The sequence below is a fragment of the Myodes glareolus genome, chromosome 4, assembly GCF_982192425.1.
Source record: "Myodes glareolus chromosome 4, mMyoGla1.1, whole genome shotgun sequence".
Classification (NCBI taxonomy): Eukaryota; Metazoa; Chordata; class Mammalia; order Rodentia; family Cricetidae; genus Myodes; species Myodes glareolus.
Genome location: NC_142029.1, coordinates 88,665,620 through 88,688,275, shown reverse-complemented (window position 1 = coordinate 88,688,275; position 22,656 = coordinate 88,665,620). Strand labels below are relative to the sequence as shown.

Sequence of the window (22,656 nt, the reverse complement as noted above, 5' to 3'; positions counted from 1 at the left end):
CACTGCTTCCATGACCAGCTCCCTGTGCTCACAAAATATCTCCATTCATCAGAAACAGGACAGATGACAGTACTCTTCAGGATGGGAATTTGGTTGTCATGGTCCTCCAGCTCCCAATTTCTGAAACTGTGAGCCACACTTACATACAGGATTATACAACTTAATACAGGGATCACAAACAAAATTGGCAACAATGAAAGGTTTCTGAATACCTAATGATGAAAATTCAAAATTACATCACAACTTCCCCACAGTCTTGCTTCTGAACTTAGTGCACACTTTGTACTGTGCATAGCCATGTGATGTCATTAAGCACTGCCTGAAATGCCTCAGCAGAGATTTAAGACTACTGTTATGCTGCAAACTGCAGTGTTTTTCAGAGTGTCCTGCTCTTAAAACAAAGACTTTCTGTATGTTCCTACATCATTCCTTAGGATCAAATTATTTATCTTTTTTATTTATTTGTTTTACAAAACAGGGTTTCTCTATGTAGACTAGGCTGTATTGGAACTCAGAGAAATCCACTTGCTTCTGCCTCCCAAGTGCTGGGATTAAGGCCATGCACCACTACTGCCCAGCAAATTATTATCTCTTAAGACAGTATCAATTAGTAAGATCCAAATTAGTAAACCTTTGAATTGTATTGTGTTAAAATATTTTAATTTTAAAAGCTATTGTTACAGTTGCAAATCAGGGTTTCTTTTAAAATTATTAAATATGGGGACTGGAGAGGTAGCTCAGCTGTTAATAGCACTGGTTGTTCTTTCAGAGGACCTGGGTTCAATTCCCAGCAACCACATGGTGGCTCACACCTGTCTGTAAATGCAGTTCCAGGGCTTGACACTTCACACAGACATACATGCAGGCAAAATACCTGTGAACACAACAACATCAATAAATTATTAAATACATTTTGGTTTGGGATTAAAAAAGAATTTCTAGATGGGTGGCACATATCTTTAATCTCAGTACTTGGGAGGCAGAGGCAGGTGGATCTCTGTGAGTTCAAGACCAGCCTGGCCTACAGAGTCAGTTCTGGGACAGGCTCCAAAGCTACAGAGAAACCCTGTCTTGAAAAACCAAAAGAAATTAAAAAAAAAAAAAGAATTTCTAGCATCATCTAACAAGGCCCTGAACACACTTCAGCAATTTTGTACTACATAATTATCTGAAAAACTTTCCTAGAATTAACGATTATGAAATCAAAATATTAAATCTGAAAAATGTTGAAAATCTTCTAAATCCTGAAGGTCAAATATTTAAATCATTCTTGAAAATTTTATGTAAAACTAAAATAAGCACATCCATTTCATTAGTATGAAATTTTCCTCTAGTCTTTAATATGCGGGAAAAGTTTATACCAAAGAAATAAATATATACTACTTATAAAACTGTGTGTCCAGAGTTGCATAAAAATGGGTACTGAGAATGAAAAGGTAAGAAGTCTTGCCCTATGGTGTGGGAAGTCCTTCTGTATATGTGTTGCTTTTATTGGTTAATGAATAAAGAAGTTGGCTTGGCCTGTGATAGGGCAGAGTAGAGCTGGGCAGGGGGGAAGATGAATGCTGGGAGAAAGAAGGCAGAGTTGTGAGATGCTATGAAGCTGCCAGAGGGGAAAGATGCCAGCTGGAACCTTGCTGGTAGGTCATGAGTCTCATGGTAAACTATAAAATAATGGAAATGGGTTCATTTTAGATATAAGAGCTAACTAGCAATACGCTTAAGTGATTGACCAAGCAATGGTTTAAATAATATAGTTTCTGAGTGATTATTCTGTGGTCTGGGCAGCCAGGAACAAATAAGCGACCTCCTACTATAGCCCTGGATGATGCCTGCTGCACTCTCAGCAATATAATCAACATTTTTGGTCTCCTTTTCTCCATCTGTCTGTCCTCTATTTATTAAACATTGTGGCAGTGATAGAGACTCCATACTGTGATTTTTATTAAATATCAGATACAATACTAACTCATTTACATATATTTCTCAATTTCATTCAATCATCATACCACAAAATGGGTATCTCCATCTCAGAGGGCCAGGCAGACAGCCTGGTGGATAGAGGGCCTGCAAGCATCAGGACCTGTGTAAAAGCCAGAGGTGGTAACCCCAGCACTGGGGAATGGATACATGAGGATTCAAGGGGCTAGCCTAGCTAAAAAAAATGTCAAACTCTAGGTTCCGTGAAGGATTTCATCTCAAAAATAAGGTGGAGAGTGACAGAAGTCGACAGTTGACATCACTCATGTCTGACCTCTATATGCCCTACTCCCCCACCCCAACACAGTTAAGATCATACTTAATGGTGGGAAATTGTAAACTTCCTTTCTAAGACCAGGAACAACCAAGAATGGTCCTTCAACCATTTTCTATCAACACTGCATCAGGAGTTTTGGCAAATGTAATCAGACAAGAAAAGGAAATAAAGGTTAAAGACTAGGAAAGAAATGTCTTTGTTTAAAGACGATATATTCGCCAGGCAGTGGTAGCACACACCTTTAATCCCAGCACTCGGAGGCAGAGGCAGGCAGATCTCTGTGAGGTCGAGACCAGACTGGTCTACAAGAGCTAGTTCCAGGACAGGCTCCAAAGCTACAGAGAAACCCTGTCTCAAAAAAAAAAAACACAAACAAACAAAAAACAAACAAACAAACAAAAAAGATGATATATTCATCTACATTGAAATTCTAAAAGAATCATCAAAACCACTCTTGAAACGAATAGTAACAGCAGGATTATATAAAAAGTCATTTTCCTACATGTCAATAAGGAACAGGGAAAAAGCAGATTGTAAAAAATTATATAAATGTTAGTAATCAAGAGAGAAAGAAAGAGAGGAGAGAGAGAGAGAAAGTAGAGCTGGAGAGATGGCTCAGCAGTTTTAAGAGCACTGGCCACTCTTCCAGAGGACTCTGTTTTGATTCCCAGCACCCACATGGGTGGGTTACAACTGTCTATAACTCCAATTCCAGGGGATTTGACTCTCACTGCTGGCCTGTGCAGGCAACAGCATGTATGCATGTGATATATAGACATATATGTAAACAAAACACTCATACACAAAACAAATAAATCAATTTTTTAAAAAACATAAAAAATTATAATGTTAAGTACTGCTGACATGCTAATTCTCCCAGTCTTTTCTACAGATCATGGAATTCCAGTGCAATTCAGCAAGTGATCTTATGGACACTTATTAGACACACTAATTCTAAAGTTTGTAAAGAGATAAAAGACACCTTTTTTAGGTACCTTGTAAAGATACAATCTAAGAGGAGAAAAATGAAGGAGGGTTAAAGCTTCAGACTTACTAAATACCTAAAATAATGAAGACTGTGTAGTATTTGCAAAAGGAGTGAACAAATAGGTCAATAAAACAGAACAGAGATTTTAAATATGGAAGTACATAAATACAGTCATCTGACCTTTCACAAAGGGGCAAAAGTAACATAATTAAGAAAAGACAGTCTTTTCAATAAATGGTGCTGGGAAAATCTGAGTATCTTCATACAAAAATTATTTTAAACAAAGACCTTATATTTCTTATAAAAACTTAATTCAAACTGCACAGTCAAGCTTGATCACACTTATTTATAATCCCAGAGATTCAGTGGCTAAAACAGAAAGATTATGAGTTCAAGACCAATCTGAACTATACAGCAAGATCCTATTTTCAAAAAAACACAAAACAAACAACAAAAACCCACCTCTAAACTAGGCATGGTGGGATCAAGAACTGTAATCTCAGCACTGAGATGTGCAGGTTGAAGGGACAGCATTTTGAGATCATTTTTAGATATACTGAGTTCCAGACCAGTCTGGGCTTTGTCTTAAAATGCAAAATTAAAAGCCCCTCAAAATGTATTATAGAGTCAAACATAAAAACCATATAGCTCCTAGAAGATGATTTAGATATAGCAGAATTAATCCATGGGAAAAAAATGATAAACTAGACCATTAAAATTTTCTGTTCTGAAAAAAGTATTGTCAAATGAATGAGAAGATATGACAGAAACTGAAAAGAACGTATTTAAAAAGATTTTTACAAAGATCTTAAACTCAACATATACATAAAAATTCTCAAAGTCAAAATAAGGAAACAATGTCATTGGAAAAAGAGAAATAGAGCTGGTGTATCACCTCTCCTGACTTGCATGCATGGTGCTGGAGGAGAAAGTAAACATCAGTATCACCCAGCTACAGACTTTATTGCCTACAACAGAGACCTGCTTGCAAGGTATACTGATGCAACAGTGGCACAACTGCTATGGGAGTAATCAATCACTTTTTGATTGGTTTTAAGGCCCACTCTACAGGGCAGAAGCCATGCCTGACACTTCTAAAGTGACCAAGAACCTGAGACTAGATAGGCCATGAGCCTAGAGGAAAACAAAGTACTATTACTCCGGTAAAAGAACATAACAAAGGAAAGATACCTAAGATATATCATTATACCCATAGAGCAGACATCATTCAACTCTCATCAGAAAAGATTCTTCCTGCAATAAATGAAAATTAACATGGAGATCCACAAATAGACAATGTGCAGAGAGTGAGAGACTTTAGAACAGTCAGCCTTAAATAGGATGTCTTTACAAAACTGCTGTGGGATAATGCTCTTGTACACTGTAACGATTTGTCACTCATATTAGTTTAATAAAATGCTAATTGTCCAGTAGCCAGGCAGGAAGTAAAGGCAGGGAAATCAGACTAAGAGAACTCTGGGAAGAGGAAAGGCAGAGAGCCAGTCACCAGCCAGAAACAGAGGAAGCAAGATGAGAATGCCTTACTGAGAAAAGGTACCAAGCCATGTGGCTAAATACAGACAAGAATTATGGGTTAATTCAAGTTGTAAGAGCTAGTTAATAATAAGCCTGAGTTAATAGATTGAACAGTTCATAATTAATGTAAGTCTCTGTGTGTTTCTTTGGGGTTGAACAGCTATGGGACGGAATGGAACAGAAACTTCCATCTACAAACAGTGCCCAACATGGGACTCGAACCCATGACCCTGAGATTAAGAGTCTCATGCTCTACCAACTGAGCTAGCTGGGCTCCACAAATTGCACTCAAATGTTTGGTAAGAATTTCCACATAAAACCTGAGAAGGCTTTAAAAAAGGTTTCTAGACACACAAGAACAGAGTCGAGTATAGTTTCTTGGTAACTGTCTTTTCTCCAGTTGGCTCTGTTGGCTGGTGGCAAGCAAAAGTGCGATTCCTTTAAGAGAGGTTTCCTGATTCAATATTAGCAGCAAAAACCACATGGTGGCTCTTTTAAGTGGTTCTACCACCATACACTTAAATGGTGTTTATGAGCAGCCGGCATCAAGTTTCTTGGTGGTGGCAGGAACCCAGAAACTCCACAGAGTTGTGACAATAAACATGGTTCCTGCCAATACTCTCAGGAAGTCAAGGAATGGGCCAAGCTAGTCGCCAAAGCTGCCACCTTAATCCTAGCCATATGGCTTAGCAGATTAAAGATTTATGTGGTCAGGCAATGATAGAGCTATACCGGAAAGACAGGTTCAGATGAAACTTCTAAACAGTTTACAATGTGTTTAAAAATATATGTAGGCTTGGGAGAAAAAAGAAAAAGGAGAAAATCTTAAAAAAAAAAAAAAAAGAAATAGAGTAGTTAGGCATGGTGGCACTTAATCCCAGCAATTGGGATGCAGAGGCAGGAGGTTCTCTGTCAGTTCCAGGCCAGCCTGCCTGGTCTACAGAGTGAATTCCAGGACAGCCAAAGACACACAGAGAAATCCTGTCTCAAAAAATCAAAAATTAAAAATAAGTAGAGATTTAAATCCACATAAAGATGGAAAATAAATACACAGAGAATCTGAAAATTGTATGTTATTGTGTTTTCTTTTAATTGTTTGACTGCTGAGTAAGGAATAACAACTGCTAAAAGGCAGTTGATGATAAATGCTGCTGGATTAATCCAACCTTTGTATTTTGAAAATTTAAGTCAAAAGATATGTTACTTTGGGAGAGAGACTCTGCTTTTATTTCCATAGGAAATAAGAGGCTGTGGATTCATTCTGGGTGAAGAAAAAAATCAGGTTTGATTGAGGAAGACCTCCTGAAAAAATCTCTGATAGCAGTGGATATTCCAGATGATTCAGCATTTTAGAGCATCTGTGTTGCAGTTTCCTCAGATTTCTACACTCAAAGAAGCCTCAAGGCTGCTGGTTGAAATGATCTGAGAATGCCTTGCTGAAAAAAGGTACCAAGCCATGTGGCTAAACATAAACAAGAATTATGGGTTAATTTAAGTTGTAAAAGGTAGTTAATAATAATCCAGAGCTAATAGGTCCAACCGTTTATAATTAATATAAGCCTCTGTGTGTTTCTTTGAGACTGAACGGCTACAGGACCAAGCAGAACAGAAACATCCAAATCCCTCCCCTTAAGGCCCAGAGGTCTACGTAAAGGGAAGGCAGAAAGATTGTAAGCGCCAGCCAGAGGTAGGGGAAGACTCTAAGGCAAAAACATTTTCCAGACATAAGGCTGATACACATATGATCTCACAAAGACTATGAAAGCAAGCACAGGATCTGCACAGGTTCAAACCAGAAAATTCCACAACTGAGAAGGGAGCATGGGCATAAAGCCCCACTCCTAACCAAGAAGTTATTTGCAACTGATACATCATAGGAAATAAAAAGCTAGATTTTTTTTAAATGGAGTCTCACTGGGTATTATCATAAACCAACTCAAATGGCAGGCCCCATGCTCAGGAGTAGTTGACCAACACATACACAAAACATGGATTTTTGGCACTTTTTGGTGTGTCTTTTTGTTTGCTTTTTTTTTTCTAAAGTATGCTTTGATTTTTTTTTTTTTAGGTTTGTTTTAAGAGAAAGAGAAAAAGAGAACACAAAGTTGGGTGAATAGGGAGGTGGGAAGAATCTATGGGGAGTTGAAGAAAGGAAAGAATATGATCAAAATATATTGCATGGAAAAAACTAATAAAACTATAAAACTAAAAATAGAAACAAAAGACCCAATTGAAAAATAGGCAACAGATCTGAATAAACATAACACCAAAGAAGATACACAGACGGCAAGTAAACATATGAGAAGATACTGCATGCCATAGATCATCAGGAAACAGAAAGTTACAACACTGAGATACTAACGCACACATACTTATTAGAATGAACAGACCACAAACACTGACAACACCAAATACTGACAAGGACATGATCCACATTTTGCTTATGATCCAGAAATCACACTCCTTCATATTTATTTATCCAAATGAGCCAGTAATTTATGCTCTCAGAAAAATTTACACAGTAGTTTGTTATAGTAGCTTTATTCAAAACTGCCAAATCTTATTAGCAACAAAGATGTCCTCAACAGGTCAAATGATGACGTAAAACAGAGATACATCAAGACGGCAGATTGTTAATTAAATTTTTATTATATATTTTTTAAAACAGCTATTTGGCCAACAAGTTGGTTCAGCCAGTGTAGGAGTTTGCCACCAAGCTTGACAACCTGAGAATGATCCTTAGGATGAAAGAAAGTCACAAGTTGCCTTCTGACTTCCATGTGCATGAGAGCCTTCACACGCACACGCACACACATGCGCGCACACACACACACCATTTGTAGAAGAAACAGCTATCAACCCATTTAAAGGTGATAAAAGAAACTTAAATGCATATTAATAACTACGAGAAACTAACCTGAAAAGCTTACACACACATTGGAGAAGGGAAACCCACAGAGTCAGATGAGAGGTAAGCTATTGCCAGGGTTAAGGGCCTTGAGGGGGAGGAAATGGAAATAATCTGTATGATATGTGCATGAACCCATTTCATCACTATATACTTGAATACACAAAATCAAGAATGAATCTTAAAGCATGTCATGAACTCTGGGTAATAGTGTGATGATGTAGGCTCATCAAATGTAACAAACTGAATTAGTGGGAAAGTTGTGCATGTATGGAGACGGGAGGTATATGGGAACTCTATTGCTCAATTCTGCTATGAACTAAAAATTGTTCTAATAAATTAAGTATATAAAAAAATCAAAAAGACACAGTAGTGCAACTGTAATCCTAGCTCTTGGAAGGCTGATGCAGGGAAATGACTACAACTTGGTCTACACAGTGAGTTCCTACAAAGTGAGATTGTGTCTCAAAAAGAAAAAAATATATATTATACATGTATATATATATACTATATGTGTATACTTAATTATATCTTTAATACTTTAGATCAAAAGTGACTACTTCCAAGCTCAGAAGGCAAAACCACAAAATTGCTGCCTGATAATTTCTCCTTCTCTTTTTTTCCCCTTTTTGGGATAGTGAGTGGTATAGTAACTGGAGACTGAACCTAGGGCACCGTGAATGCTAAGGATATTTTACCACTGAGCAATACCTCAAACCTAAACTTGATGTTTTCTAGCTCTTAGTCTTAGCAAGCATAACATTACCTTAGCAGTTATTTAAGCCTTAGAATGGGAATCAAAAGAACTTACTTTTCAATTCTCTTCTTTTGTTCTCTTTGTCTGTTTTGTTCTTTCACTTGCTCCCTCTCAATATCCATGAAAAGTCTCCTGTGTCTTAAGTATTGCCTTTGACGCTAAAGGAAAGAAGTTAAAATTATCTAGCCTATTCACAGACAGCTTTGCAAAGGACAATATTCTTATTCCAAAGAGACGAAAACTGTCAGATAAAATGAGGTTACATGTGATAAAGTCATCAACTTCTTCTGTATCAACAGCAGTACATACAATAAGAAAATTATGTTTTCAAGTACACAGCTACTTTGTTCACAGACAAACCAGTGAAAGTGCAAATTTAGTTTACCCTTAGTAAAAGCTGAAATAGTTAACACCATCTGAAGAAAAAATAGTGTATTAGTTTGACCTTAGTGTAGTCCACTTGTCAACAGTACCTGGGAAATTGTTATATTTGACACAATTAAGGTACATACTATATTTACTCTGTGTTCTCAAGCAGTATCATAAAGTGAGGGCCTCTGAGAAAGAAAGGCAGGCATTTTATAATAGAACAATAGCCCATTGAATCTGTAAAGACTAAAATCACATCACAAAGCCTACCACACATGATAAGGAGAAGTGCAGAGGATCAAGTCTATCAGGGTACCATGCTCGTAAACAGAATGAGCATAATAAAAGCAAGTGCTACTATACTATGCATGATCTGTTTATACCTTGGGATTTACATATTCTCTTTCAAGGACACAAGTTACTCAAAGGGATGACATATCTACACATGCACAGGCCAATATATGACTTCTTTGGTGAAAGAACCTTAATCTGAAGAATGACTCTCATTATTGAAGATGCATCAAAAATGTTTTTCATCTGATATCAGACCAAGGCCAGTATTTAAAACTGGTAGAGTACTTTTTACCTGAAGAGGAAGAGAAGCCATACATTTAAAGTACTACTTTAAGTAAGCTATAGTGGAAAATATACATAGCTAGAGAAATTCACTTGGATCAAACAAGTGCATCTCAAAACCTACGAGCCTAAAAAAAAAGTTAAGCATAATATAATGTCCTAACATCTTTGGAATTTCTGTTTTTATTCTTTTCTTTCTTTTTTAAAAAGTATTTATTTTTATGTGCATGGATGTTTTGCCCACCTGTATGACTGTTCAACATGTGTCTGTACACTGCAGTGTCCACAGAGGAGAGGGTTGGATCCTCTAGGACTGGAGTTACAGATGATTGTGAGTCACCATGTGGATGCTGGGAACTGAACCCAAGTCCTTTGGAAGAGCAGTCAGTGACTCTCAGTCAGTGCTCTTAACTGCTGAACCATATCTCCAGGTCTCTAATTTTCTTATATTAATATTTTTAACACACTTATTGTCTCTGTAAGGCACATAACAGCCTTCCCCTCCCTCTGCTCCTTATACTAGGAGTTGAATCCACACTACAACCTTTCTATACTTGGGAGTAATAGTATATTAGCAGAATAGTTGAGGGGGTATCTTAGCCAGAAAAATCACCAATTTCTTAAAAAGCACTAAAAATGCATCAAATATGGCACCAAATAGATTGCAAAAAGCTGCTTGTTTGTGATATGGAGCTGAAACAGTCCAGCTGACAGATGCATTTTGGGTTACTCAAATATTTCTATCTTTTGCGCATGTTAGCAAAGTGTTTTGCCTGTGATGATGTCTATGTACCATCTGCAAACAGTGCCCCGCTGAGGCCAGAAGACATCAGATCCCTTGGGACTGGAGATATAGATGGTTGTGAGACCCCAATTAGGGGCTGGGAACTGAACTTAGGTTCTCTCAAAGGGTCAGCTCCAGAATTTCTGTTGTTTTAATGAGTTAAAATAGTGAACTACTTCCAACTTCACAGAGAATTCAGAAGCAACACCACTGCTTACCTCTTTCTTGTCTTCTTCTTGATCCACTCCAGACTGAAAGGCCAATGAAGCATGGTATTTGCTCAGTCCCGACCGATACTCTTCATAAACCTGCTACAAAGTTCAATTTACAAAAGTGACAAAATTGCTAAAAGTTCTGTGAATCCTCTCCATGTGTCTGACTACTGACTCTTCCTGGAAGAAACTGGGGCTCACTTCCTACTATATCGTCTAGAAAATTCAGGCTAGTTGGTACACCTACCTGGACATTTTATGTCAAGTAATAATTTCTACCTTTAAAAAGAAAAAAAAGTTTAAAATTCTTTATTTTAAAGTTATTTATCTTTAGTACCAGAAGCAGGACTAAGGAACTAGATTGTCCCTGGCAACAGGATATTTTGCAGGTGATGAAAATGTTCTTACCTTGACTGTGGTATGTTTGCCAGCCCTGTGAAAACTCACAAAATACCAAACTGTACAGTTAGCTATTCTTTATTATTTGTATTCACCATCATATTTACAAACTTGTCTACACGTTCAAATCTATACGTAACCCCAACACTCACAGTGCTTATGTAGTCCTTGGCAGACATGCAGAGACATGAAAGATCTGAGTAACGAAACATGCACGCTGCCAGCTGGGACTCTTTGTTTCGGCTCTCATATCATAAACAAGCATCCTTTCTGCAATCTACATGGTAGCAAACTTGATGTGTTTTTGTGCTTTCTGTTAGTGATTTCACCGGTTAAGATGACCCTCTCCCCACAGTATATTGCTAATATATTACCACTCCCACACATAGAAAAGTTGTGGTGTAAGAAAGTAATATTACTTTCTTAGCACAAGACACACGTGCACTGGGGGTGGGTGCTATTGTTAGGATATGCCTTACAGAGAACATATGTTAGATTAGTTTTGTTTACGTTTGAGTTACTGATGCTGCCAGCTGAGATCAATGTTAAGCGACCAATGACACATAGTTTCTTTTGTGGTGCTGGGAATGAAAACTGGGGGCTTGTGCATGTGAAGCAAACACTCTACTGCTGAGTTATAGACCCAACAGAACCATATAAATTAAATCAGAACCTTAAACAGAAACATCTAAAACAAATATAGCATGTATATTAACTAAATGACTACAAGTAAGCCCTGGTACATATGATCAAATGCACTAAATAAGGAAACCAAGATCATCCACTGGGGAAAAGACAGTCTCTTCAACAAATAGAAGGGCCTTAATGGGGGACTCTCATACTTTTTCTGTATACTTTTTGAGGGGTCTAAGGGAGGGTTCACTCCATATACCCAACATTTTGTTTTAAAAGTTTTACAAGATTTTCATCGTACATTACAAGAAGCACAGAATTACTTTTTTATATTTCACTTTTATTCCCCACATTTATTTAATTTTTTTCATTTTAAAATCGATCCATGGATAAAATTATTTCCCAGGCACTTCTGATAAGGCCGACAGCATTTTTTCTTGTCACAGTCTGAGGCAGAGGGTAGGTTTGGAGCAGTGTCACTGGCTTCCACTGAGTAGATGTAATAGAAGTTAGAGACACAAAATGTTAGAAATACCTCCAAAAGGGTACAAGTATATCTAAATATTTTTATTTCTTTACTACACCTAAAAATCAATTTATTATCAATTTAATATGTGAAGTTTAAAAAGTCAGCTGCAGAACAATCAATATAATACAATGTCATCAAATAAAATAGGATATGCAACCCAATCAAAAATTTATCTGTATGCATGTGTATGCAAATTAGGTCGTCTAGACTGATGAACTTTAAGCTGTTGAGAGTAGATATGTTGGAGAAAAGGAAGGGCTGAGGAAATAGAAAATGGAAAGGTAACTGATTTCCATGCTTTCAATACTTTCTGTATTTAAAACTGCACTGAAAAATTCATTAAAATGAATTCTCCTAACTGATCATTTTGGAGGCACTAAAAATGAAATTGGTATCTATAAATAACAGATTCTGTCTAGTTGTATTGTAAATATAAATTGAAATGGAACAAAAAAGTCAAAGTCAGGAAGTCAGTTTCCTAGATCAGATAAAGTAGAGGTAGATACTGGAAGTTGATTAAAAGACCAGTTAAGAAACGGCAAAATTATGGCACAAAAATACAAAGAGAAGAGTTTAATGTGGAACTGCCCTAATCCACCTTATCAAGAGGATCTAAGAGGGCAAGATAACTTAGCAGGTTAAGGTGTTTGCTGCACAAGCCCAGAGACTTGAGTTTGATTTCTAGGAACTGTGAAAGACAGCCAACTAACTATTCTAGTTTGGTTCTCTGTTGCTGTGATAAACACTGACCAAAAATAACTTAGGGAAGGAAAGAGTTTGTCTTACAGGTCATGGTCCATGACTGAATGAAGCTAAGGCAGGAACCTAAAAGCAGGAACTGAAGCAGAAACCATGGAGGAATCTGCTTACTGGCCTGCCTGACCTGGCTTGTTCATCTACCTACCTTATACAGTCCAGGCCCATCTGCCCATGGACAGCATCACCCACAGTGGGTTGGGCCTTCCTACATCAATTAGCAAATAAGAACATTCCCTTCAGACGTGTCCACACCTATCTGATGGAGACAGTTTCTCAACTGAAAGTCCCTCTTCTCAGGTGTGCTGTGGGACAATGGTCTGTACCCTGTCACTTGTATTTTAAATAAGTGCTGATTGGTCAGTAGCCAGACAGGATGCATAGGCAGGGCAACCAGGCAAGAAGTAGAGGCAGAGCGATGAGAACTCTAGGAAGAGGAAAAATTCAGTCTTTAGTCGTCACCCAGACAGAGAGGAAGCCAAACACAGAGGACTCAAGATGAGACTGCCTCACCAAAAAAGGTACCAAGCCACGTGGCTAACACAGACAAGAATAACGGGTTAATGTAAGATGTGAAAATTAATGAATAAGAAGACTGAGCTACTATGCCAATCAGTTTATAATTAATGTAGGCCCCTGTGTGTTTATTTGGGACTAAATGACTGTGGGACCCTGTGGGACAGAAACCTCTGTCAACAAATGGTGCCAACGTGGACAGCTAAAACCACTTACAACCTGAGAGAGTTTGGGAAATAATTCTAGACAAAAATGAACAGAGTTAAGCATGGCTTCTTAGAAGCATTTTCTCAGGTGGGCTTTGTTTGCTAGAGGCAAGTGCACTTCATTTAAGAGAGGCTGCCTGACTCAGCTTTATCTGTTTTAAGAGAACCTGCCAGCAAACACTTAAATGGTGTTTATGAATTGCTGACCACATGATTTTTGGTAGTGACAGGGACCTTAAAACTCCATAGAGATGTGGCAATAAACATGACTCCAATCAGTACCTCCACCATGAAGCTAGGCTCTCAGAAAGCTAAGGAATGGGTTAGATACAGCTGTCAAAACCATGGCTTTAATCCTAGCCTACTGTTCAGCAAATTAAAGACTCATGTAGTCAGAAAAAGTGAGATCTATAGTAAAGATAGATTCAAATGAAGAAACCTATAAATGGTTTACAGTGTGTTTAAAAATATATGCAGGCTTGTGAGAGAAAAGAAAAAGAATAAAGTCCTTAAAATAAAAAAGAAAGAAAGAGAGTAGTCAAGTGTGGTGGCACATACCTTTAATCCCAACACTTGGGAGACACAGGCAGGCAGATCTCTGTGAGTTCAAGAACAGCCTGGTCTACAGAGCTCCAGGACAACCAAAGAAACACAGAGAAACCCTGTCTCAAAAAGTCAAAAAATTAAAAATAAAAGAAATAGAGTTTTAAATAAAGCCAAATAAAGATGAAAAATACATAGAGAGTCTGGATATTGTATGTTATTATTTTCTCTTTAAATTGTCTGATGGCTGAGGAAGGATCAAAAGCTGCTAAAAGACATTTGATTATAAATACTGCTGGAATAACCCAACATATATATTTTGAAAATGCCTTGACTTCAAAATTTAAGTCAAAAAATATGTTACTTTGGAGAAGAGGTTTTGTTTTTGTTTCCACAGGAAATGAGAGACTGTGGACTCATTCCAGGTTAAGAAAAAAATCAGGTTTGATCATGGACAACCGCCTGAGAAATCTCTGATAGGAACAGATGGCCCAGATGTCTGAGTTTTACTTCCAGAACAGCCTCAAGACTGCTGGCTGAGATAATCAAACCTCACACAATATTCCAGTCAGGATTTGACCATAATTCTAAATTTTCTTTAGGTCCCCATAAAATTATCAGTGCCCCCAGTTAGCAGAAAGTAGCCTGGAAAACTATGCTCACATTCCCAAAAAAATATATTATGAATTTTTGTCTTCATTTAGACTGCTGGTTGCAAGTTGTTATGAATAATGGTCAGGAGAAAAGCTAAACAAAGGAGATTTGATTCAGAGTTCTTGTTCTTAAAAAATAGGGGAGCGGGGACGAGTACTGTGGGACAATGGTCTGTACCCTATTACTTGTATTTTAAATAAACGCTGATTGTCCAGTAGCCAGTAAGGAAGTAAAGGCGGGGCAACAAGAATTCTGGGAAGAGGAAAGATTCAGTCTACAGTCGTCACCCAAACGCAGAGGACACACGATATGACTGCCTCGCCAAAAGGGTACCAAGCCATGTGGCTAATACAGACAAGAATAATGGATTAATATAAGATGGTAAGAATTAATTAAGAAGAAGATGGAACTATTATGATTAATGTAGACCTCTGTGTGTTTTTTGGGGACTGAATGGCTGTGGGATCAGGCAAGACAGGAAACTTCAGTCAACACAGGTGGATCAAAGTGACAAGCTAATGACAACACTGACTCTACAAAGCTGTCTCTGACCTCCACACACTTCATGGAACACAAACTTACATTTACACCATTCCATAAGCACACAATAATAAGAAATTTTAAATGAAAAGGATCTAAAATGAAGGAACAGAGGAGATATAAAAATAATCCCTAGGATTATAGCTTGCACAATTAAGTGGGTAAAGGAGCTGCTCTGGAACAGATACTCAGAACATCTTCAACTTGAGGACTGTAGAATATAAGAGTTGAGATGGTTACTGGGTATTCCAAGACAGATTTTAAAATCACCTAGTAGCTGAAGTCATAGAAGTAAATATTACTGGGGGGGGGGGGAGGGAGACAAGGAGAGGGGGGCCTGTTTAGTAATTTAAAAAATATAGCACACTAACAGGAAGCAAATTCAGTAAGAAGAAAGGCTCAGAAAAAGTGACTACAATTTTAGCAGTGAGTCTGGAAACTGGCTGTTCAGAGAGAAAAGGTTTCAGGAACAATCATTTTACTATTTCAAATGTGCAGAAAGTCAGCAGAATGTAAGAAGTCAAGTATCCATTGAATCATTAACAAGAATGGAGCCAAGGGCCATCTCAACAGTATTTAAGTCCAAGGGCATAAGTGAGGACAGTAATCAGAGCACAGGCAATTGAGAAACTGCCAATATGTCTAAGTTAGTGGAAGATTAAAAGTTATCACTGCTGATTCTTTTTAAATAACTGATTATGATAACTATGTAAAATTACTTGCAGATCACAATTAGATTAAAAAATAGGAGTAACATGAATTATGTATCTTCGAATTCACTGTCTATAGAACTCAAGAGGAGTCTTGTTTCCATTTTGTTTTTGTGTTTCTGGGGAAAGAAGCCAGGGCCTTGAGAATACTAGGTAGTTCTGTAACAATGATACATATCACTCAGGTCCAAAGAAGTTTTGAATTTTTTGTTTGCTTCTTTCAATGGAAAACACTTGAAAACAACTTTAGAAGGGAAATAGTTTAAGATACATTTATAATATAGGATAATTAATGGCTCAAGAGTCCACAAAAAAATAAGAGAACATAGAGTATAGATCCAAAAAGAAACTACTTTTCCTCTAATATAGTAAGAATAAGTAATATTGGCAAAAAAATAATAGCTATAACTAGTAATAGGAGTGATAATGTGAAAGCTTTGATCCCGCCCCCATTCTTTCTTTTCTGATATGGAGTCTCACCATGTAGACCAGGCTGGCTTCAAACTCTCATAGATTCACCTGCCCCTGCCTCCAGTGCTATGATTAAAGATGTATGCCCAGCTTTTGATTTTCTTTATGAAAGTGTGAGAGTTTGGGATCAGAGATATGACAGCTCAGCAGGGTAGAGGTTCTTGCCATAAAAGCCCAGTGGCCTGAGTTCATTCCCCACAATCACAGGTAGAAAATCATTTCCACAAGTTGTTCTAATGACCTCTGCATACCCAGATAGAAAGAGACGAAAGAGAGACAGACAGGCACAGACACACACATACACATTAAAAAAAGTCATTTTGAGAGTGTGGCATTGCAACAAGAAAAATGCTAGGCAGCACTGGGAACCCTGTTGTACTTAGAAACCCTAAGTAGGAATCAGTATTTATCAGCACTGTTAATGTCTCTGGATTAGAAATGTAAGAAGAGGAATAATGTTCTAAGGTTGGGGATTTTCAGGACCTGTGTGATGGTAGGATTAAAAAGAAGAAATTCAAATCACAAACTTCACCCTGATTTTTAGGACACAGGTGCCTCTCTTCTAGGCTTTGTGAACACCCTCTATCACGAATTATGTTGCTCAATAACTATCTGAATACACACCAGTCTCTTTTTGAGACCGTCTGAAATTCTGAGTGCTAGGACTTGTTTGCAGCTGTATCTGATCATACTTAAATAATGGCTAATGTTGGCAGGTACTCAGCAAATGTTTGACATCTCTAAGACTGCTGAGTGAGATGATCCAGTCTCACAGAATACTCCAGCCAAGACTTAACAATTATCCCATTTTCTCAAAGCTCCCCAAAAGATGTCAACACTCCCAAACAAAAGGAAATAGTCTAGAAAACTACGCCCACATTGTCCAAAAATTGTTTATGGATTTTTGTTATCATGTAAGGAGGGGTATTACAAGTTGTTATTGGTAATGGTCAGGAAAAAACTGAACAATGTAGATTAGATTCAAAGATCTCCTTCTACAGAAAAAAAGGGGACTGTGATATAGAAATGATAGGATAAAAAGCTATATTATTCAATCTACTTTTAAACCAAAAAAGCAACTATCAGTCTTAAATATTTTACATGGGTATGAACTTTTGTATATTAGTTCATATAGAACTAATGAATTAGACTAATTCATTAGTCTATGAATAGTATAGATTAATGAGTTAGATATAAATTTGGGGTTATTTTTTTATACTGCATATATGTTTCTACTATTTAAGGTATTTTTGTATAATGATACAAATTTAAGATTACTTTTGTTAGAACTTATTGTACCTATGTTTCTACTCTTGTTTGGAGTACTATGCCTATATATCTCATTTAAAATATAATGTATAATTAAGAAATATAAGTTATTAGTTAGTTATTTATAATAGTTAAGCTTATGCTAGGTATGTTTCCAAAGTCATGCACAGATATATTTAGATAGACAAATGACCTTAAATACTTCAAAGACCTACAGAATATGGCATTTAATGTTTAATAACCGAAGGCTTTTCATGACAGTGAAACACATCTATTCCTGGCAGCACCAATCTACTTCAGAGAAGATGATGGGCATCAAAGAAACTCCACATGGAGTTTGCTTTCTTTATGGCAAAGGCTAGCCATGTAGGCAAAGAAACTGCCCCTGCCTCAATTGCTGACAGTTACTGTCCACACTGGACCAGCAGGACACAAGAAGGGTAACTGCCACAAGGTAGACAGTCCTTCAAAATTCCCTGCTTTACAGAAATGTCTTTCAGTCATGCTAGGTCTGTAGGCCAGAGTTGGGTGACCCAACTTTGCAGAGGAACTTTGGATGACTGTTCAGGCAGCCTGATATCCCTGCTATTAGGTAATATTTCATCCTTCTTGGGTCTTTGATGAAGTTGAAAATCACAGTTAAAATTTTAATTAGTTATAATAAAAGATAAATTAGGTATAAAACTAAGATAAGACAGATAATAAAATATTTTCTCTAATTTTGTCAAATACAAATAGACTAGATATTGTAACTGCAATTTTTAGTTAATAACTGTTTTTGTTGGATATAATCTTACTATGTTAAAGTTAAAGCCCATCTTTTTAATTAGGCAAAAAGGGGAAATGCTCGGGAATAATCCTTTTGTACACTGTGAAGATTTGTCACTCAGATTGGTTTAATAAAAAGATGATTTGCCTATAGCCAAGCAGGAATTCTAGGTGGGACAACCAAACTAGGGGAATGATGGGAAGAAGTGGGCGGAGTCTGGGGAGATGCCAGCCAGTTGCCAAGGAAGCAGGATGTATAGAAAATGAAGTAACAATCCATGTGGCAAAGCACAGAGGGGAAAACAGGTTAATTTAAATGTAAGAGTTAGCTAGTACTAAGGCTGAGCTATCAACTGAGCATTTATAAGTATTAAGTCTCAGTGTGTTTATTTGGGAGTTGCTGGTGGGACAGAAACTTCTACCTACAACTAAGAGGATAAGGAGTTCAAAGTCATCCTCAACTACATACCAAGTTGGAAGTCAGCCTGGACTGTGCCTCTATTAAAAAAAAAACACAAAAACAAACAAAAACAAAAAACAAACAAAAGGAACATGTGTATAATAAATAATTGAAAATTGTTTTATACTGAGAAGGAAACAAACAGAACACAAGGATAGATTAAAATACATATACATACTCACACAGAAAAAGGAGTTGGAGACCCATAATTTTGAAAAGGTAGCCAGGGCAATCTTTTCCAAAGGAAGAGTGATAAGTTAAGCTAGTTTTCTCATCACAGCAACAAAATACCTGAGAAAGTAAACTAAAGGAGGCTTTAAAGAGTTGTTTTGGCAGGCCTGGCAGTGGCAGTGGCCTTTAATCCTAGCACTCAGGAGGCAGAGACAGGCAGATCTCTGTGAATCTGAGGCCAGTCTGGTCTACAGATTGAGTTCCAGGACAGTCAGGGCAACACAAAGAAGTCCTGTCTCAAAAAACAAAACAACAACAACAACAAATAGAGCAAAATGATACCTTTCACAGTGGATAGGAAGAACTGGGCAAGACAGGCAGAGGCTAGAAACAAAGCATATTCTTCCAAGACATAAACCTAGTGATGATGTTCTTCTACACTAGACCCCACCTCCTAAGGAGGCCAGCAATTTAATTTCATGATCTAGTTACTCCTCAACACCACTACCATAGGGGCCAAGCCTTCAAATGAGTCTTTGGAGACATTTTATACCCAAATCATAATAAACAGAAAGAATCAATGAACGAAAAAGGGGAGACTCTCCAGGCCAAGGAAAAAAACAAAGCCAAAAGACCCACCTCAGAAAAGGGCCTTACTCTTTGGACTATTAATGACAATGTTGAAGAAGCCATGATGGTACTCCCTTAAGATAACTTTATTGGCCAAACTACAAGTTGCAGAAAGCAGAACTTCAGTCCTGAAGCCTCAGCCATGTTCTCCTTTCTGCCCTTCTTCTTTATGTCATCCTGACTCCCTGAATGAGACCAAGAGGAAATTTCCTGATTTCTTTCAGGCACCCTAACATTACTAGTTACCTCGAACCTTTGATTCTAAAATACATAAAACCACAAATAGAAATCATTTGAGAATAGAACTTTAGAGGTAATACATAAGACTTCAGAAGAGCCATAAAGAAATCTTAATAGACCACAGTCTTGTGACATTTCTTGAAACACTAGAGATCTTAATTCCTATATCCCCAAACTTTGGTCAACACCACCCTAACAAATTCTGGCACAAGCTCTGAAATAAAATGTGGGTTGTTTGTTTGTTTGTTTTGCTTTTTTTCTGATTTTTAGACAAGTTTTCTCTGTGAAGCCTTGGCTGTACTGGAACTCAGTCTGTAGCCTAGACTGGCAATGAACTCAGAGATCTGCCGGCCTCTGCCTCCTGAGTGCTGGAATTAAAGGCATGCACCACCACCACGTGACTGCAACATGGCTCTTGATCGGCTTCCCCACTTTCAGGCTAAAGGTATCTGTAATAGTACACATACTTGTCGCCTGCTGCATGTTTCTCTCCAGTGTCTGCATGGAAGATGTTCACGACTACCAAGATGTAAATCCTCTTGCCACCTCTCAGTTGTGTTAACAGATGGTTGCTGCTTAGTAAAACGTAATAAGATCTACATCACACATCAATTTGTGTAAATGGTGACGTAATAGTGAAAACACTAGAGGTTTCAGTAATAGCCCCAGGTAATCTAAATAAGCCAGAGTGTTCTAATATGTTAAACCATAGAAGTGGAAATATTTCTTATTAACAATTTTAATATATCTGCAAAACAATTTTACCTATAAAACAAGGATCATATCAGCATCTATCTCCCATGTTATTGTGAGAATTCAGAAAAGATAATGCATACAAGCTTCTGCAAACATTTGAGCTATTGTTAATACTTTATACAGGTTAGTTATCATTTTTACAATGTTAGTATCAAAAAAGATAATAACATTAATATTTTTGTTAGTAATATAACTCTAAAAAGCCCAGCCCAAACTCTTAACTGTTTACACTTACTAAACTCCACTCTACCTGCTTGCATGTAGAGTCTGGATCCTGGATTTCATGTAAACCACATCTGCAGCACTCTGGATATAATTCCTTTTTCCATCTTTCATTTATCATATCACATGATGACTGCTCATGGCTCCTGTACTAAAAAACAACATAAATATCAATATAAAGTGCCCAAACAGGAAGATAACATCTACAGCAGCAATTAAAGCTGATGAAAATTGAAGTAGGTTTCAATCAGAATGGCAAACAGAACAAAAAGAGTCTGTTTCTGCTCTTTGTCCATTATTATTGACCTTAACATTACATGCCTGAAGCAATCACTTCATTGCCTGTCAAATCTCAGGGCAAATCTAAGCAATTTGTTCTTTGAAGCATATTCTTCACTACGATTCTCCCAGACAGGCTCGGGCTCAAATGCTGTGTTAAGCATGTGTACAGTCCTCCAAGGCAACTCCTCTTGCAGTCTCACCATCCTCCATTTCTCCTAAGATGAAGTCCTTCTGATACACTTGCTCAAAAGGAACTACAAAACTGTCTCAATAGAAATGATCTCCTCATTATAATACAGGAGAAAATTCTAGAGTCACAACAGAACAAAGGTGTATGTGTGTGTCATAAAAAATCCAAACATATAATAAAGTAGGAACGAAACAGTATAATAAATCTCTTATGGTACCCTTACTTTTTCATCTATGTCTTCTTCAACATTTTAAAACTTTTCCTTTATATTTATAAGTGTTTTCTAAGTGTTATGACTGAGCACTACATGTGTGCCTGGTGCCTGTAAAAGTCAGAAGGGGACACTTCGATCTTCTAGAACTGGAGCTATAGAAGGTGGTGAGCCACAGTGTGGGTGCTGGAAATTGAACTTGATTCCTCTGGAAGACAGCCAGTACTCTAAACCACTGAGCCATCTCTCTAGCCTTCTCCGATTTTTTTCAGGAGTATTTAAAAGTAAATCACAGATTATTTTAGCACATTTAAAAATAACTAGCCATTTTACTCTTAGTCTTATGTTTATGTATTCCACATACAAGCTAGCTTAATAAATTGTCTGTTATTCTTTTTCAGGAGTTATTCAGCCCTCATTCTACAGGTACTCTCTACTTGTTTTCTAAGCAAGATTTGGTCCTGGATCAGAGGACACAGCACAGGTAACTCCTCATCCTCTCTCTCTCCTTTCATGAAAGTTGATGGTTGCTTGAGAAACATGTCCTAAAAGATAACAAAACCAATAATAATGGCAATAATAAACAGTCAGGGAAATAGGTAAGTCAGAATCTTGCAGGCTTCAGGGAGAACTCCATGTAAATCTTGATTGATGCTCAGGAATCAGGGACAATGCTACACTTTTAATCCAATGCTACTAGATTTTAATTCTTAAACTGCACACAGGAGAATCTAGCAAACTCACCAAACCTTAAAATGGATTAAGGTCTACTATTTCTTACACTCTTCATGTTGGGGCAATAAGTTTCTGATAATATGGTGGGATTCAGTAACAGAGAATAATCCTGGTAAATTAAAACAGACTAACTGCCTTTTGGGAGAATTTATCTGACTTACTAAAACAGGGCCATTTGTACCATTAGGTACAAGATAGAACAGAGAAAGAGAAGAGCAAGAACTGAATTGTTAAGCATCTACACATCCTTCTTCACACTGAGTGTATATTCTAACAGTACCTAGACTAGGTACCCCAATTATTATTCTGCCCTACCTGGTCTCTCATAAAATCCTGAACTTGCGGTTTGGGAGGCAGACACTGGTAACTCGCAAGAGA

At 37.4% G+C, this 22,656-nt stretch overlaps 1 protein-coding gene and 1 non-coding gene across 9 annotated transcripts in view; both read right to left on the bottom strand.

Moving 5' to 3' along the window:
- Ccdc15 (coiled-coil domain containing 15) overlaps positions 1-22,656 on the bottom strand; it is a 71,096-nt gene that overhangs the window by 23,259 nt on the left and 25,181 nt on the right. For 3 of the 8 annotated variants that reach the window (XM_048448772.3, XM_048448754.3, XM_087905713.1), the window contains exons 9-12: positions 20,874-21,011; positions 20,350-20,454; positions 10,394-10,486; positions 8,501-8,604 (exon numbers count right to left, since the gene is read on the bottom strand). In XM_048448772.3, coding sequence (XP_048304729.2) covers positions 8,501-8,604; positions 10,394-10,486; positions 20,350-20,454; positions 20,874-21,011 — 440 coding nt within the window. Of the gene's footprint in view, positions 1-685; positions 875-8,500; positions 8,605-10,393; positions 10,487-20,349; positions 20,455-20,873; positions 21,012-22,656 lie in introns of those variants that run through there. The other 5 variants (XM_087905718.1, XM_087905712.1, XM_087905714.1 and 2 more) reach the window with 5 other exon arrangements.
- Positions 4,983-5,055, bottom strand: Trnak-cuu (transfer RNA lysine (anticodon CUU)). The gene has a single exon. It is a non-coding gene; the product is annotated as a tRNA-Lys (tRNA).